Raw genomic sequence first — 17,144 nt, forward strand, 5'->3', positions numbered from 1 at the left:
TTATTAGCATTCCAAAACAACAACAACGACAAGATGACCTCTCTGTATGCACTGCTCTGCCAACACCCGCATACACACAGTAGTCCCTTTGGTTCCCTAACAAACTATCAGAAATCACAAACATCCTTAACTTTCTCAACCATATTGCTAGAGTAATAAACATTTTCATAAGTTAAATCCACCTACAGTACATTAACATCAGCAAAGGTCGTCTCCTGAGTTGCTCCTCATGAGATGAGAGAAAGGAGCAGACAGACAGGGGGGAGAAAGCCAGAGGAGGGGCCGTGTGTGTGTGCTCTCTTGGAAGAGCCACCGCTGAACGAGAGGTGGTCTTCTACCCTGCTGTGAAATAGGTCTACTTTGGCATATTTTTCCATTAAAGGTCCTTCTCATCACAACTACGAACCTGATGTGGTACGAAGCCGGCTTCCTCAATCTCTTTAATATAGCAAGCACAAAATGGCTGAATGCAGCGTTCGTACACAGATGCATATTTGGCGCGATGGAAAAGTTTGTGAACCAAAAAGTTTGCAGATAGAGGTGTTCGTAAATCGAGGTTCCACTGCACTTCTATGAAGTAATGTCATAATAATGTACTGCATTTACCTTGTAGAGTGGCCTTCTACGGTATCTCCTTCCAGCTGCTTCTCCGTCAAACACGCCATCAGCAGCTTTTCCATATTTTCATGGACAAATGTCCGCCATTTCGAAATTATCTCAACATTTTTGGTTGGCGGTATTCTGCTTCAGTATGGTGCATACTAGCAGTGATACACTCAAACTACTCAACCAAGTCGACTGCACGCAGTCGTGTGTTTTTCATGATTTCTTTCTTTAATTCAATGAATATGATCCACTTCTTCTTCACAGGACTGTCCCTCACACTCACTTCTTCCTTCCCCTGGTTGGATAAAACAAGTGATGTCCGTATCTAAGCTAATGCTAGCACGTATAACAGCAGATGTTTGGGGCGGATCTCTTTGCTACACCAACTAATGGCAGGGATGCTTGTAACTCACATGTTTGCTTGCGACTTAAACCGACGAACCTAGACACAGCTCTCATCCTAAAAAAAAAAAATTACTTGTTAGAAGAGGTACTACTAAAACTGTGTGACTTACACAATCATCATAACTTTGCCTTTCAAGTTGCTTCAAAAAAAACTTCTGTGCAGTTCATTACGTGATCGACGTGTTTGTGTGTCTCACTGGTGACTCCAATATATTTGATGCTGCCAGATTGTAAATGCCGCAAGCGCTCTGAAATAAGGAAATAAGTCTGGGAATGTGGCAGCCGAGGAAATTGAGCTTGATATCTCGCAAAAGTCCAAAGGAAAGAAGCCATCTTTTCTTCGCTCCGCCAAATTGGCTTTGATTCTGTGAGACATTAATGGACAGGCGCGACCGTGCGTTGTTGTGTTTGTTAGTCAACAAAGGGTTCCTGTTCGATCCACGGCAATAAAGAGCTTTTGAAGTGCATTTGATTGTGTGGAAGCCATGCAGCAGCTTCTTCAAAGTGGCCTTCAGCGAGTGCCGATTACTCAAAGCGATACAGGTGGGGTCTGGCACGCTAGGGTACACATTGTAGGATGGAACCATGACATATTGTGACGTTCTTGATCTAGTCTTTGCTTGCTATCTGTCATGTCTTGGCCAGCACCCGACTTGCTATCGCTTTGTATTAAGTCGTTGAAAAGTCCAATAACATAAAATAACATAATCCAATGTTATTTATGTTATTTCCCACGTGAAGAACTCCTGTAAACCTTGCAGTATTGAAACTCAGTGAACAAGGCATCTTAGACAAGCTGAAAAACAAATGGTGGTACGATAAAGGTGAATGTGGAACCAAGGACTCGGGAAGTAAGGTCAGTCGCTGCAGGTCTTTTTATGCTGATACTGCTGGAAAAAAAAAAACACAATGCATTTTGACCTAATTGTTCATACACATCTCTGACATAACACTTGACACATAGCTACTGAATGATGCATGTAGAGCAATTTGATGTATTTGTTATATGAACTGACAGCATGCTCTCACACAGCCTTTTAACTTCATGCCATCAACGTCTGAATCGAAACCATCCTGCTGCTATTTAATCATCCAAGCTGCTATTGAAACGGAATTTATTGCTCTTTTTATTCATCCGCCATCAAATTCCACCTGCCTGTTTCTCAGCCGCCGACTTGTAAACACCACTTTGACCTGTAAGTGGTGTATAATAGTCGTGTACCAGGCATAGCAGCTCAGTACTGTGAGAAACAGCAAACAATGCTTATAACAATGTTATGAAGTAGAAATAAGTCACCCTTTTTAAATGGTACACAGGTTGGAAACAGTAAAAACAATAACAATGTTATGAAGTAGAAATAAGTCACCCTTTTTAAATGGTACACAGGTTGGAAACAGTAATAACAATGTAATAAGACGGTGAACTAACGTTAATTGTCATGACTCCTACCAAGCAAGACAATCTCAAGTACAGTACAGAAATGCTCACAGGGTGGAGTAGCAAAGTGATTAATGGGACCCCATTCGTCGCAGTTTACCTGACACATGAAACGTGACAAATTGGACAATCCACTTTAGCCGCAAATGGCAGTAGAGCGTTAAATATTTCAAAATGGTTTCTGACAATTCCAACATAGACCGCAGTTTCTAGTTGCTGTGTAGAGTGGCGGTTTCCATTGTTTTCAGCAGACTGCATCCACGGTACATTCACCCAGGAATGAGGCCATGCATCCCTTCCCTACTGTAGTAATAACAAAGTAATAAAGTAGTAATAAATTAAGCTGACTCATTGGGAGAGGGGGGGGGGGGGGGGGTATTGATTCACATCCGAAGAGCGATTCTTATTCGTCCTGATTCTGAATTGATTCATAATTTTCAAAAATGTATTACATTTTTCAGATTTTTTTTTTTTTTTTTTACATTTTGGGCCATATCCATGGAATCAGTAAGAGATTTTCTAACTTGTAACCTGTTCTGAAAAGGTTTCATTATACTGTAATTATACCAAATAACACATTGCAAGAATCGGTTTGAATCTAGAATCGATTCTGAATCGAATCGTCACCGCAGGAATAGGATGGAGTCCTTAAGTGCTGAAAGGATCACCCTAATTCTAATGTAAAAAAAAGTAAAAATAAAATAAACACTAACAAGCTCGGTAGTAATGCATCAGAGTAGTAATAAGGAAATACAACATTGTAATACATATATATATATATATATATATATATATATATATATATATATATATATATATATATATATATAATTATATATATTTATTTTTTTATTTTTTTAAATGAAAGTGTGCAATAACAATGTAATAAAGTAGTATTAAGCCAGTGAGCTAACATTGTCTGAACATTGTCATGTAAAAAACTAATTTATAGTTAGCTAGTAATAGTGATGTGATAAAGTAGTAATAAGACAGCAATCAAACATTTTGTTTAACACGGTGAAGCATTAATAGGACTCAGTATAAGTTACTAAGCTACATCATTTTATTATATAAAAAAAAAACTTTTAGTAGCTTGTAATAACATTGTAATAAAGTAGTACGAATATTGCTACGCTAACCCCATCAGGACATTCTCGTCACAAAGCTAACATGCTAGTAAGGGCAATGTAATAAAGTAGAAATAAAACAGTAAGATAACATTCTCCTGACTATCTCAAGTGGAAAAAAGCCAACAAGCTAGTAATAGCAATGTAATAAATTACTGTAGTAATAAGACAGTAAGCTTACATATTTTAAAGCATGTTAAATAATTGGTTGTAGTCTTAACTCCTACCAAGCCAAATAATACATAAAAAACACTTGCAATACAAAAATACAACTAACAAGCTAGTAATACTGTAGCAATGTACTAAAGTAGTAATAAGCCACTGAGCTAACATTTTTGTTTAGATTAATAATCATATCAACAGAGAACAATAATAACATGTAATAAAGTATCTATCATCTTCTTCCCCTTACCGAGGTTGGGTCGCGGGGGCAGCAGACTAAGCAGAGAAGCCCAGACTTTCTTCTCCCCAGCCACTTCATCCAGCTCCTTCCGGGGGATCCTGAGGCGTTCCCAGGCCAGCTGGGAGACACAGTCTGCCCAACGTGTCCTGGGTCTTCCCCGTGGCCTTCTACCGGTCGAAACATGGAGGCATCCGGGGGCATCCTGACCAGATGCCCAAACCACCTCATTGGTTCCTCTCGATGTGCAGGAGCAGCGACTTTACTTTGAGCTCCTCAGAGCTTCTCACCCTATCTCTAAGGGAGAGCCCCGCCACCCAATGAGAAAACTCATTTTGGCCGCTTGTACCCGTGATCTTGTCCTTCCGGTCATAACCCAAAGCTCAAGATCAAAGGTGAGGATGGGAACGTAGATCGACCGGTAAATTGAGAGCTTTGCCTTCCGGCTCAGCTCCTTCTTCACCACAACGGATCGATACAGCGTCCGCATCACTGCAGACGCCGCACTGATCCACCTGTCAATCTCACGATCCACTCTTCTCTCACTCATGAACAAGAATCCGAGGTACTTGAACTCCTCTACTTTGGACAGGATCTCCTCCCCAACCCGGAGATTGCACTCCACCCTTGTCTGGGCGAAAACCATGGACTCGGACTCGGAGGTGCTAATTCTCATCCCAGTCACTTCACACTCGGCTGCGAATCAACCCAGTGAGACTTTAAGATCTTGGCCAGATGAAGCCATCAGGACCACATCATCTGCAAAAAGCAGAGACCTAATCCTACAGCCACCAAACCAGATCCATTCAATGCCCTGACTGCATCTAGAAATTCTGGTCATGAAAGTTATAAACATAATCGATGACAAAGGGCAGCCCTGGCGGAGTCGTACCCTCACTGGAAATGGGTCCGACTTACTGCCGGCAATGCGACCAAGCTCTGACACTGATCATACAGGGAGTGGACCACTACAATCAGGTGGTCCGATTCCCTCATACTCTCTGAGCACCCCTCACATGACTTACCGAGGGACATAGTCAAATGCCTTCTCTAAGTCCACAAAGCACATGGAGACTGGTTGGGAAAAGCCCATGTACCCTCAAAGACCCTGCATAGTTTATAAAACTGGTCTACAGTTCCTCAACCAGGACGAAAACCACACTGCTCCTCCTGAATCCGAGGTTCGACTATCCGGCGTGACCTCCTCCTTAGTACACCTGAATATACCTTACCGGGAAGGCTGAGGAGTGTGATCCCACGAAGGTTGGAACACACCCTCTGGTTCCTCCTTTTCAATAAAGGAACCGCTACACTGGGCTGCCAATCTAGAGGCAACTCATCCGATTTCCACACAATGTTGCAGAGCCTTGTCAACCAAGACAGACCCACAGCATCCAGAGCTATAAGGAACTCCGAACTGGTCTCATCTACCCCCGGGGTCCTGCTACCGAGGAGCTTTTTACGTACCTCGGCTACCTCGGCCCCGGAAATAAAAGAGTCCACCACAGATTCCCCAAGCACTGCTACCTCATAGGAAGACGTGTAGGTGACATTGAAGAGGTCTTTAAAGTATTCCCTCCACCGATCCACAACATCACGAGTCGAGGTCAGCAGCACACCATCTTTACCATACACGGTGTTGACAGTGGACTGCTTCTCCCTCCTGAAGCCGCGAATGGTGGTACAAATTCCCTTCGAAGTCGCCCGGAAGTAATTTTCCATGATTTCCCCAAATTCCTCTCTTGTCCGAGTTTTTGTCACTGCAACCTCCAAAGCTGCGCGCTGCTCAGCCTGTCGGTACTTATCCGCTGCCTCCGTGGTCCCATGAACCAAAATGACATGATATCGAAACTCTCTCTGACGGGAGACTCTACCAGACGTTTCCAACAGACCCTCACAATGTGTTTGGGCCTGCCAGGTCTGACCGGCATCTTCTATTACCCTCGGAGGCAACTCACCACCAAGTGGTGACCAGTTGAAAGCGCCGACTCTCTCTTCATTCGAGTGTCCAAAATATGAGACCGCAAATCCGATGACACAACTACAAAGTCAATCATGGAACTGCGGCCTAGGGTGTCCTGGTGCCAAGTGCACATATGGACACCCTTACGTTTGAACATGGTGTTCGTTATGGATAATCTGTGACGAGTACAAAAGTCCAATAACAAAACACCACTTTGATGCAGATCAGGACGGCATTTTCTTACAATCACGCCTCTTCAGGCCTCACTGTCGCTGCCAATGTGAGCGTTGAAGTCCCCCCGCAGAAAAAGGGAATCACCTGGGGGAGCACTCTCTAGTACTCCCTGGAGGGAATCCAAAAAAGGGCGGTGACTCTAAGCTGCTGTTTGGCGCATAAGCGCAAACAACAGTCAGGACCCGTCCCCCCACCCAAAGGCGGAGGGACGCTACCCTCTTGTCTACTGGGTTAAACTCCAACGTGCAGGCTTTGAGCAAGAAGAATTGCCACCCCAGACCGTCGCCTCTCACTGCTTGCAACACCAGAGTGGAAGAGAGTCCAGCCCCTCTCGAGAGGACTGGTTCCAGAGCCCTTGCTGTGCGTCTGACTAGATCGAGTCAGAACTTCTCCACCTCGCGCACTAGCTCAGGCTCCTTCACCCCCACCGAGATGACGTTCTTTGTCCCAAGAGCTAGCTTCTGTAGCCGAGGATCGGACCGCCAAGGGCCCTGTCTTCGGCTGCTGCCCAGCTCACACTGCACCCGACTTCTATGCCCCCTCCTATGGGTGGGGAGCCCATTGGAGGGGGAACTTCCAATGGGCCACCAGACGCTCACCATCGAGCCTGACCTGTGGGCCTGGCTGCAGAGGGGGGCTTCAGTGGCTCACGTCCGGGCGAGGGGAATCTGGATCCCTGTCTTTTTTTTTTGCCTGGTCTTTCACCTATGACATGTTTGCCTTGGGAGACCCTACCAGGGGGCATTGAAACTCCAAGACAACATAGCTCCTCGGATCAGTGGGACACGTGAACTCCTCTACTACGATAAGTTGGCAGCTCAGAGAGTGTAGTCAAGTAGTAATAACCAAGTGAGCTCACATATAATGATCTTTATTATCATACAGAGGACTTAAGTTATGTCTCCTTTAGCTGGTACGACCTTTCCATGATAAACAGGTCATATTGGTATGCTATAAAGCAGTAATAGCCAGTGAGCTCCCATTTTATCTCATATTAGCCATGTTGTCTCTTCAGTGTCATAAAAGAGAACAGTTTATAGTTTTGTGTACTAGCATGACAGTGAGAGTATTCCTAGTATTAGTAATAGTGTCCATTTATAAAAAGTAATAACAGTGTAATAAAATAGTAATAAGCCAGTGAGCTCACATTAACTGAAAAAAAGTCACGTAATAAATTGCTTTCAATATTATTGTTTGGCATTTAATAGCAGCAAAATGGTTCGTGCTTGTGCAGATGCAGTGAGTTTGAGATGAGGGTTTAACGCGTAGACCTGTACGACCACGACCGCCTTCCTAATAGCGCAGAGCAGCAGCCTTTAGACGTAGAATCTGCATTCACCTTCTAGTTCTTACGCAGAAACAGAAAGTAGACCACTTCACTTTGTTCCACTTTAGCTCCCCAAGGGAGTTTCTTTAGGCAGTTTAGGACAGGACAGTCTTTTTCTTTGTGCAGCTGTAAAAAAACAAACAACAAAAAAGTCTTAACGGTGGTCTTTACCTCCCCCAGGACAAGACAAGTGCACTAAGCCTGAGCAACGTGGCAGGGGTCTTCTATATTCTGGTGGGGGGGCTGGGCCTGGCTATGACCGTGGCGCTCATTGAGTTCTGCTACAAGTCTCGGCAAGAGACCAAAAAACTCAAACTGGCAAAAAATGCTCAGAATTTTAAGCCAGCCCCTCCTGTAAATTGCCAGAATTTTGCCACGTATCGGGAAGGCTACAATGTGTACGGGACGGAGAGCGTCAAAATCTAAAGGGTACGGTTTTTCATTTCTTCTTTTTACGTGGAAAACAAAAATTAACGCATCTGTTTTTATTTTTGTGCAGACAATTGAAAAGGTGTTAAATTCCCTGCGGGATGAGAAGGACTGCTGTGTGTGTGTGTGTGTGTGACCCCTGACCCTTTGACCCCACACTCCTGGGCAGCGCTTCTTGCGAGCAAGGTCACAGTAACACAGGACTTTCGAGGTTCCGCTTCCTCTCGTAGTGCCTTACGGAGCGGTCAGCGTTCACGTAGAAACATGTCGGGATCTTCAGAGCGACCACAAGCCGCCATTTTGAAAGGAAAAAAAAACATCTCCAAGGACTGATTGAAAACATTTTTTTGTGGTGAAATCTGAAGTTGTATTAATGTTATATTTGGTGACGTCGTTTTCTTGTTTTACTAGAAGACTTTTCAGTGTCGTTATATTTAGAACATCAATTAAGCTTTTTTTCTTTCAAACCCCCATTTTAAAAAAAACAATTTTTAAGAGTGAATTCATGCCAGTTTGAATCACTTTGTGCCATTTTGTATTTAGAGACATTTAAAAAGCCCCTCTTCGAATGCTTTTTATTATGTTAACTTGGCTTCTGGTTTTCTCTGTACACTTTCAGATGTACAGTTTGCAGCAGTCAATTGAAACTTTTTGGCTTTTTATTGTAAGGGCTGCATTAAAGGCAGATGAGCTGTACAGTACAGAAGCAAACACGTTTATATAAATAAACTTTTCAAAAGGGTACAAAGCTACAAGCCATTTGTTTGTCAAACTGACCTCATCATCCTTTTCTTTCACAAGTGTCCAATTGTACTTTTTTATCACTTAAATTGTACCTCAAACCATGAAAGCTGCATGCGTGGACACAGTGAACCGTAGTGGAGAGGTCGCATACAAAAAGATTTTACTACATTTCCTTAATAAAATCTGTTTTTTTTGTAATAAAAACATGTCATATTTGTTCTGACAATTTCATGCAAATGCTTGATTTGTGCCGCTCAGATTTGTTTGATTGCAAAAACGGGGGAAAAAGCACAGCAGTAATCAGAAATGATATGTGTATATATATCTATAGATAGATATCTATAGATATACACATACACACACACATAATATATATATACACACATAATATATATATATATATATACATACATACACACATATACACACACATATATATATATATACACACACACACATATATATATATACACACACGCATATATATATATATATATATATATATATATATATATATATATATACACACACACACATAATTATATATATACACACATAATATATATATATATACATACATACACACATATACACACACATATATATATATATATATATATATACACACACACACATATATATATATACACACACGCATATATATATATACACACACGCATATATATATATATATATTTATATATATATATATATATATATATATATACACACACACAATATATATACACACAATTTTGCTCATAAGTTTACATACCCTGGTAGAATTTATGATTTCTTGGCCATTCTTCAGAGAATATGAATGATAACACAAAAAACTTTCTTCCACTCATGCTTAATGGTTGTGTGAAGCTATTTAGTGGCAAATGTCACAAAGTATCCCGCTTACATTACGCCAAACAGCACAGAGACAAGCCTCAAAACTTCTGGAACAAAGTAATTTGGAGTGATGACGAGACCAAAATTTAACTTTTTGGCCACTCGACCATGCAGCCCATTTTTCTTCAAGTGCCTCCTTATTGTGCATCTTGAAACAGCCACACCACAATTTTTCAGAGAGTCCTGTATTTCAGCTGAAGTTATTTGTGGATTTTTCTTTGCATCTCGAACAATTTTCCTGGCGGTTGTGGCTGAAATCTTTGCTGGTCTACCCGAGTTGGGTTTTATCAAATACATTTCCCCAAAAAATACGACTTATACTCCAGTGCGACTTATGTTTTTTCCATTCTTTATTATGCATTTTCGACCCGTGCGACTTATACTCCGGAGCGACTTATAGTCCGAAAAATACAGTACTTGGGGTGTCAAAAATATACACTATTTGTAATGATTCTTAATAGATTTAGAAAAACATCTAAAATCGAGTTGTTTAAAAAAAAAATTGTCCTGTCCAGCCACTCAGGCAAATCGTATTGTTGCTGTAGATCAGGGATATCCAAAGTGCGGCCCGCAAGACAGCACGAGTTCGATAAACAATGGCGAAAGGCGTATTCATATCATGTACAAATAACCTGGAGATTTAGATTTGACATTTGGTCGCCTTATAGTGGACAAAGACATTACCTCAACCATTAATTATACTTGAAAGGGAAATAGCACAGCATTTAGTTATATGACCCAACCCAAATAACTCAACCCGGCACAAGAAGTCAACAAATGTGGTCTTAATCCATTTTTGGCACATTTTAGCTGCTTGATATATCTGATTGATAAATAAATTCAAGGAGGTGTTCACAGAAATAAACGAGGTAGGGTTTCAATTTTCACATACTCTTAACCAATTATATTACACGTACTCATATATAATATATAATACCTTTGCACTTTACTATTTTTTAATACATTTGAATAAATGTTTAACTAGAATGTGCTGCAAGCTAATGAACAGTCGCAAGTTGCATATACACGTCTCTCTCTCTCTCTATATATATATATTTATTTATTTATTATATACATACATATATTATATATACTGTACACACACACACACACATACAACTATGCACGCAACCTGCGATTGCTCAATAGCTTGCAGCACATTCTAGTTAAAAAACAATGTCTAAAAATGAAAACAGCAAAAAGGGCCAAAGGTATTGTATTTATAATATGCATACCACTATTAAATGAATAACAATAAAATAAAATTTACCAGAAAACAGATCTTAATTTTATCATACTGTCTAAAAAGGCGGCAAAAGTATAGCATAGTTAAAATATTAACTTTTTAATGTATAGATGTCACTACGGTCGACATCTATTCAAAAAGTTTTTTATGCAGATAATATATGATATTGCATAATACATTAAAATGGATCAGTCGCTACAGTAGACGCTATTGCGTGTTGCCGTACAATGACACCCATTGGTCAGCTGTTGTAAGTGCAAAAAACCAGTTATTTCTATTTTTACACCCTTGCAGAATGGAAATACTGGAACATCAAACAGGACAAAGTGTAATATAACTTAAGATTTGGGAATTGTGTGTTTTAAGGACTTCATGCATTGCTGGCTATATTTGTAATTTAATGTTTAGTGTTGATGGAATTAAGTTTTAAAATACTTCATATGCAGTAATCATTTGAATTGTGTAGTTAGAATGTATATTATATTAAATTAAATTAGAAATTAGTCTTACATTTCAAAAGTATTTTTAAAGTGAGGCTCATGTTATTGCAAAACACAAGCAAATTTGAAATATGTTAAAATAAATGAAGGCATTGTTAAAAATCACTAAAACATATTTAGAGACCCACTGTTAAGTCTTTTAAAAGCTGCCAAACAAACTAGGAAATAGTTCTGACGCAAGTTTGTAGACATATCAGTTATGTCTGTCACGGATATTTAAAACATGATTTTTTTGGAAAGAATTTGTATCTTTCATTAAACCAAGTGGAAGAAAGAGACCACAGCAAAGTGACGCACTATAGAAAAACTATTTATTTGTCGTGTTTTTGAATAAAACAAACCAAAAAAAAAAACAAACAAGCGTACACTCATTGAGTACAGCAGATAAAATCTCCAAAATGACTTCTTAAAATAAGTCTTTTCTTTTGGAGAACAGAGCTTCACGATGTTTGCTGTGTGGCACTCGGTAACAATTCATTTTTTTTTAACACAATGTAGTCTCTCATTATTCCTGTCATAAATTATGTAAAAATGTGATTTGCACATAACCACAGAATGACAAATTGTGGGCCATAAAAAAGCGAGCAGAAAAAAAACATGTTTCCTTTCTTTATTATTGTACACAATATACAAAATGGTCTTTTTTTTTTTCTTTTTAAATCAATTTTTTTTAATTGTTAAAAGGTGGAGATAAATAAATTAAAATTATCTCAGTATATGAAGGTAATGAATAAGGAAAGCATATTACTGCCAACAAAAAGAGCCAAAATAAAAAGCAAAACAAGACATGGACTAATGAATCCAAGGGCAGCTGCTACAAAGATCATTATTACTCCTTACAGTCAACACTTTACTAAATATCAACATTGTCAGGAGAGCATTTTTTTTGCTCGATTTTGTAGAATTGGGGAAACATTTAAACTGTTTTTCCGCAGGATGCAGACGGCCAATGAATGATGTGATGCCACACCAGCATTGAAGGGTGCTCATTTAAAAAAAGAAGAGATCGTAGGATCAAAGGTTAAAGCACAGATGAGTTGCAGATGTCTTGCAGATAAAAGCAGCGTTTTCTGACCTGCTGGTGGACGTAAGACCAGAGAGACAACGTTTATGGATTGAATGTTCTTCTATTCTAGTCCTTGGTGTTCTAAAGAAGGATCTTACCTGATCAGTGCACATTATCTGTGCTTGTCTGACGACTTATGGGTGTGAGTGTTAAGAGAAATGATGCAACTGATGACCAACATGTCAGAGTTTCATGTGGCAATGTACTACACAATGAAATGTTCCTTCCTTTGCATACATACAGTAAGACGTCACACGATCGGTAAATAAAGTAAATAAGACGTCATGATTGTAAACATATGCATAGCAGCCAACTCTTCCCGATTCTCCGAAGACTTTCATAAATTGCACTTGTCTACAAACATCCCGACTCAATTAAAAATATTTCCAATTGTGACGTTTTTAATCAAATTATATTAATAATAAATACATATTGTGTGATTGTGTTATATCAAGATTGGGATCGAAAAAGGCCACACAAAAACTTTGCAGCGGCTGACTGTACTGAGTACAGCTGGTCAGCATATATCGTTGGGTCGCTAGCAACCTAACAAAGACACGGTCTCTGACCCTATATAAGGACTCTGACAAGCACAGATGACAAGACACAGCTAAAATAGAGGCGAGACAAAGCGCATCCAGAGCTACTTTGGTTACGTCACTCAGAAATATTTGACTAGTTAGCCAGCATGCCAACTCTGGCTCGCAAGGACAGTTGAATAAGAGATTAAATGTTTTTAAAAATGTAAACTTATTTGTCTAGTTAGTTATTATTACAAAATTGACTTTTTTTAAATTTGTGAAGCAGGTATAAAATTCATTCTAAAAGTCACATAAGCTGTGTTTCAATCACCTCTAGAAATGCACAAAACCTAAATATTGCCATAAGAAACTGGCAATGAAAACACGCATTCATCCATCTTCTACCGCTTTGATATGGGTGCTTTATGAGAGCTTATGATTATTTTTATTGAAAGATAATCATTACTGGGGTGGCAATCATTTGATTCCATATCTGAACTGTAAGCTTTTGAATGCAGTTCTAAAAAATGTTAATCCAACCATAAACAGTGCGGTCAGTCCTAAATGGGGGTGGAGGTGTCATGATCGTGTACATAAGACATCGTGATTGTGTACATAACACATGGTCAGGTACATAAGATGTCATGATCGTGTGTACAATAGACGTGGTCGTGATGGTGTAAATAAAACTACTGATGTGGTGTGTCCAGATGTTAAAAATAAGGATCACAGTGCAAAAATGCAGTTAAGGATATTGTTTTTTCTCTTCCTTTCCTCCGCTGCTGTCTCTCTTCTCTTTCTTTTCGTGTCGAGACTCCTGCAGCACACCAAGTCACACAAGCGTTCATTGAGATAGGATATAAACAACGGAGGACAATTCAGCAACACACCTTTTTCCCTCCGGTGGAAGTCCTCTCAGGCTTCACAGAGTCACTTTTCTCTTTGCTGGAAGATTTCGATCTTTTGCTCTTCTCTTTTTCCATGGAGACGGGTGAGTCACAAGGACTTACACTCTGACTGTTTTTAGACAAATCTGAGGAGAGGACATGTTTTTGAGGATGTGTTTGTGCCCGTTACCTTCGGTTTCCACAGGATGCGTCACGGCTGCGATGCGTAATCGCCTAGGTGGCCGACTCTTTCCATTTTTATTCAAGTCAATGTATCCGCCATGGCGTTGCTGTTCCGGATCCGGCGCTAAACATACGAAGAGCTTCTATTTTTGACGTTCGCCACAACACGGCGGATAAATTCAGCTAAAATCTGCTCGTGTTGGACAGGACGTCATGCACAAATACAAAATAAGTTTTTAGGTTTACTTAGAAAATAAAATAGTCTGTCTTCAAGTTGGATCCTATTTTACACTTTAAAAACGTCTTTAGTGGGCGGGAATGGACATGAAGTCAACTTGTCAAAAGGTTTTCAGATGTAATTTCACCTTGTCGACCCAAATGCTGATTCTGGAGGTCCCATTTAAAGAGTCATATACAGGCATATCCTGGGAAGCTATGTGCGCATATGGGGTCCTGTGTCAAATACCAGCCAATACGGAAGCCGGGGAAGCAGGGGTGTGGTTCATGGGAGTTGTGTGTTGTTACAATGCTCGCCAGGGATGATGTCACTGTTGTGTTATCGCTTGCTATAAAGAAAATTGAATGGACATTCTGCAATAAGGCAGAGTCCAGTCAAGTCAGTGCCGTCACACCCACTTGTGGGTATTGATGGACGGCCAACTTGAGACGTTCTGCGGTGTTTACTTCAGTGTTTGATTTATAAAATGATCATGCATGGATTCGGAGATCTCGTAAAAGTCTGCGCTATTTTGCTGCATGGCGGAGCCGCAACAGTCGTTCGGTGGCGATTATGCACCGCGACCGTGACGCTTCCTGTGGAATTTAGGGGTAAGGCAGAGATGCCGACAAACTTACTGGTTCCGTTCTCGTCCTTTCTGCGTTTGGGTTCTTGGCTGAACTCTTGCTCGGGGACAGCATGGTCCTGATAGACAAACTTTTAGTTGTTGTATTTCAGAAAGAGACATTTGTAATTGTCTTCTTACTCACTCTCTTCCTGTCTTTGCGCTCTTTTTCTTCTTTCTTCTCTTTGCATCGGCCAAGTGCATTCTCTGGATCTTTCTTCTCCTGTTCCCTCTCTCTGCTTTTGGACCGGGATACAGAATTGTAGTTGATGTGGTGCTGCAATGACAATTAGATCCAAACAGAAGAAAAGCAGAGAGCAGATGTCTTAATGTTTGGGGTTTGCAAGTCAGTTTGAAATCAACCAGGCACAGTAAAAACAGTAAAAAGAAGAATGATGAAGAATGCTGGTCGATGATGGACACCTGTCATCCTTCTTTGTCAACATATGCAGACTAAACTCCTTCAAAATGGTTGGTCTTTTAAAGAGTCCCGTTATTTAAAAAGTCACTAATTAATGATGTCATAGCAATGTGTGTGTGCCTAGATCTGGTTTTGTAAGCAACAAACGTGAGATAAATCTATCATATTTAAAAGAAGAGACAAAACGATTTAAAGTTGTTTTCATGATGTCAAGAACACAAAAAGCTGCTTTCTCATGAACATGACACCACCTGACACATGCCTGATCCACAAACTAATCATTGACTCATCATTCTAATCTTTAAAGAAAGTTAAACTAGCACATCTGCTGACATGGCACAACACCCCTACTGGTTATGATGAAATAGTAATCACTTAATTTTGACAGTCTTGACTAATTTAATGAAGATACAAGTAATTATGGCAAAATGCATACCTAAAGTATCCACAACGCTTCATTATTTTTTCCACTTAAAGCTTTATTCCAAAATTAAACACATTTTTTACCTTAAAGTTAAACGCAACACCACATAATAAATGATAAATTAAATGATAAATGGGTTATACTTGTGTAGTGCTTTTCTACCTTCAAGGTACTCAAAGCACTTTGACAGTATTTCCACATTCACCCATTCACACACTGATGGCGGGAGCTGCCATGCAAGGTGCTAACCAGCACCCATCAGGAGCAAGGGTGAAGTGTCTTGTCCAAGGACACAGCGGACGTGACTAGGATGGTAGAAGGTGGGGATTGAACCCCAGTAACCAGCAACCCTCCGATTGCTGGCACGGCCACTCTACCAACTTCGCCACGCCGTCCCCGTAATGACAACACTTCTAAAATTGCATCAAAAACTAAAATCCTATGTGCAGTTGGTTTTCCGTGTAGAAAGTTTCTTGTTAGGTGAACCCATGTATGAATTAAAACACTTTTGGTCTGTCAGTACTCACCCAGTTTATAAATAGTTGTGTAGCAGCAAAATACTACATGTGTTAGGTTTACTTATAGCAATTCAATATGTATCCCAAGCATAAGACAGGCTCTTCTGGTGGCAGTATGCCAAAGAAAAGAAAAGCAATCACCAATGCAGTGAAAACAAGCAACATAAAAAGCTCAGAGAATAGAAAGGCCCACCAGTACACCACCACAGTAGCTGCCTTATAATCTGCCCCCATAAAACAATTACTATACTTAAGCAACATAATGTTCTCATTACTGAGATTAAATAGTTGTGAGTGTTTTGGCTGGAAGAGCAGAATTAATGTATTTCAGTGAGCTTTACGTTGATACAGGAAAATAAATATTTTTTTGTTCTCCTGCTTCTTCTACTGCCTCTTCCCAATAAGGAATACAATTAATTGTTGTTTTTTTAATTACCATTTCATTTGTGCATTTGTATTACTGTATTTAATTTGGCCTGAGTGTGTTGTCAACAGTGTGAACGATCTAAGAGTTCATTTAGCTATAAGATCAGACACACTAAAATTCATATTACGTCACAGTCTTTAAAACTAAACCCATTCATAACCCAAACACCACCTGAACAAAAGTATTCAGACGTAATTTGCCAAGCAGCTGAAAATTGAGGTCAGGTGCAAATTATTTCCACTGATTATCCATAAGATGTTCTGACAAATGAGTTGGAGCCCACAATCTGAATTCAGCTGATTGGAAACGATTTGGAATAACACACCTGTCTATTAAAGGTTCAACAGTGACAGTGCATGTCAGAGTACAGACCAAACATAAAGGTAAGGGAAATAGGCAAAGGAATTAGACCTCAGAGACAGGATTGTACAGAAAGATCTCGGCTGCTTTGAAGGTCCAAATGAGAACAGTGCCCTTCTTCATCCGCAACTGGAAGAAGTTTGGAATGACCAGGACTCTTTCAAAACCGTCTAAACTGA

At 40.0% G+C, this 17,144-nt stretch overlaps 2 protein-coding genes across 11 annotated transcripts in view; one reads left to right on the forward strand and one right to left on the reverse strand.

Moving 5' to 3' along the window:
• gria3a (glutamate receptor, ionotropic, AMPA 3a) overlaps positions 1-8,893 on the forward strand; it is a 289,764-nt gene extending 280,871 nt beyond the window's left edge. For 2 of the 4 annotated variants that reach the window (XM_062047941.1, XM_062047944.1), the window contains 3 exons: positions 1,753-1,867; positions 7,681-7,929; positions 8,000-8,893. In XM_062047941.1, the coding sequence (XP_061903925.1) occupies positions 1,753-1,867; positions 7,681-7,926 (361 nt within the window). In that variant the 3' untranslated portion in view covers positions 7,927-7,929; positions 8,000-8,893. Of the gene's footprint in view, positions 1-1,752; positions 1,868-7,680; positions 7,930-7,999 lie in introns of those variants that run through there. The other 2 variants (XR_009826246.1, XM_062047943.1) reach the window with 2 other exon arrangements.
• Positions 8,894-11,610: 2,717 nt separating this feature from the next.
• Positions 11,611-17,144, reverse strand: part of thoc2 (THO complex 2) — a 54,458-nt gene continuing 48,924 nt past the window's right edge. For 2 of the 7 annotated variants that reach the window (XM_062047945.1, XM_062047949.1), the window contains exons 34-39: positions 14,961-15,092; positions 14,829-14,895; positions 13,794-13,936; positions 13,659-13,720; positions 12,481-12,522; positions 11,611-12,394 (exon numbers count right to left, since the gene is read on the reverse strand). In XM_062047945.1, the coding sequence (XP_061903929.1) occupies positions 12,495-12,522; positions 13,659-13,720; positions 13,794-13,936; positions 14,829-14,895; positions 14,961-15,092 (432 nt within the window). In that variant the 3' untranslated portion in view covers positions 11,611-12,394; positions 12,481-12,494. Of the gene's footprint in view, positions 12,395-12,480; positions 12,523-13,658; positions 13,721-13,793; positions 13,937-14,828; positions 14,896-14,960; positions 15,093-17,144 lie in introns of those variants that run through there. The other 5 variants (XM_062047948.1, XM_062047947.1, XM_062047946.1 and 2 more) reach the window with 5 other exon arrangements.

This window comes from Entelurus aequoreus, linkage group LG05 (genome assembly GCF_033978785.1).
Source record: "Entelurus aequoreus isolate RoL-2023_Sb linkage group LG05, RoL_Eaeq_v1.1, whole genome shotgun sequence".
In the NCBI taxonomy this organism is placed as follows: domain Eukaryota; kingdom Metazoa; phylum Chordata; class Actinopteri; order Syngnathiformes; family Syngnathidae; genus Entelurus; species Entelurus aequoreus.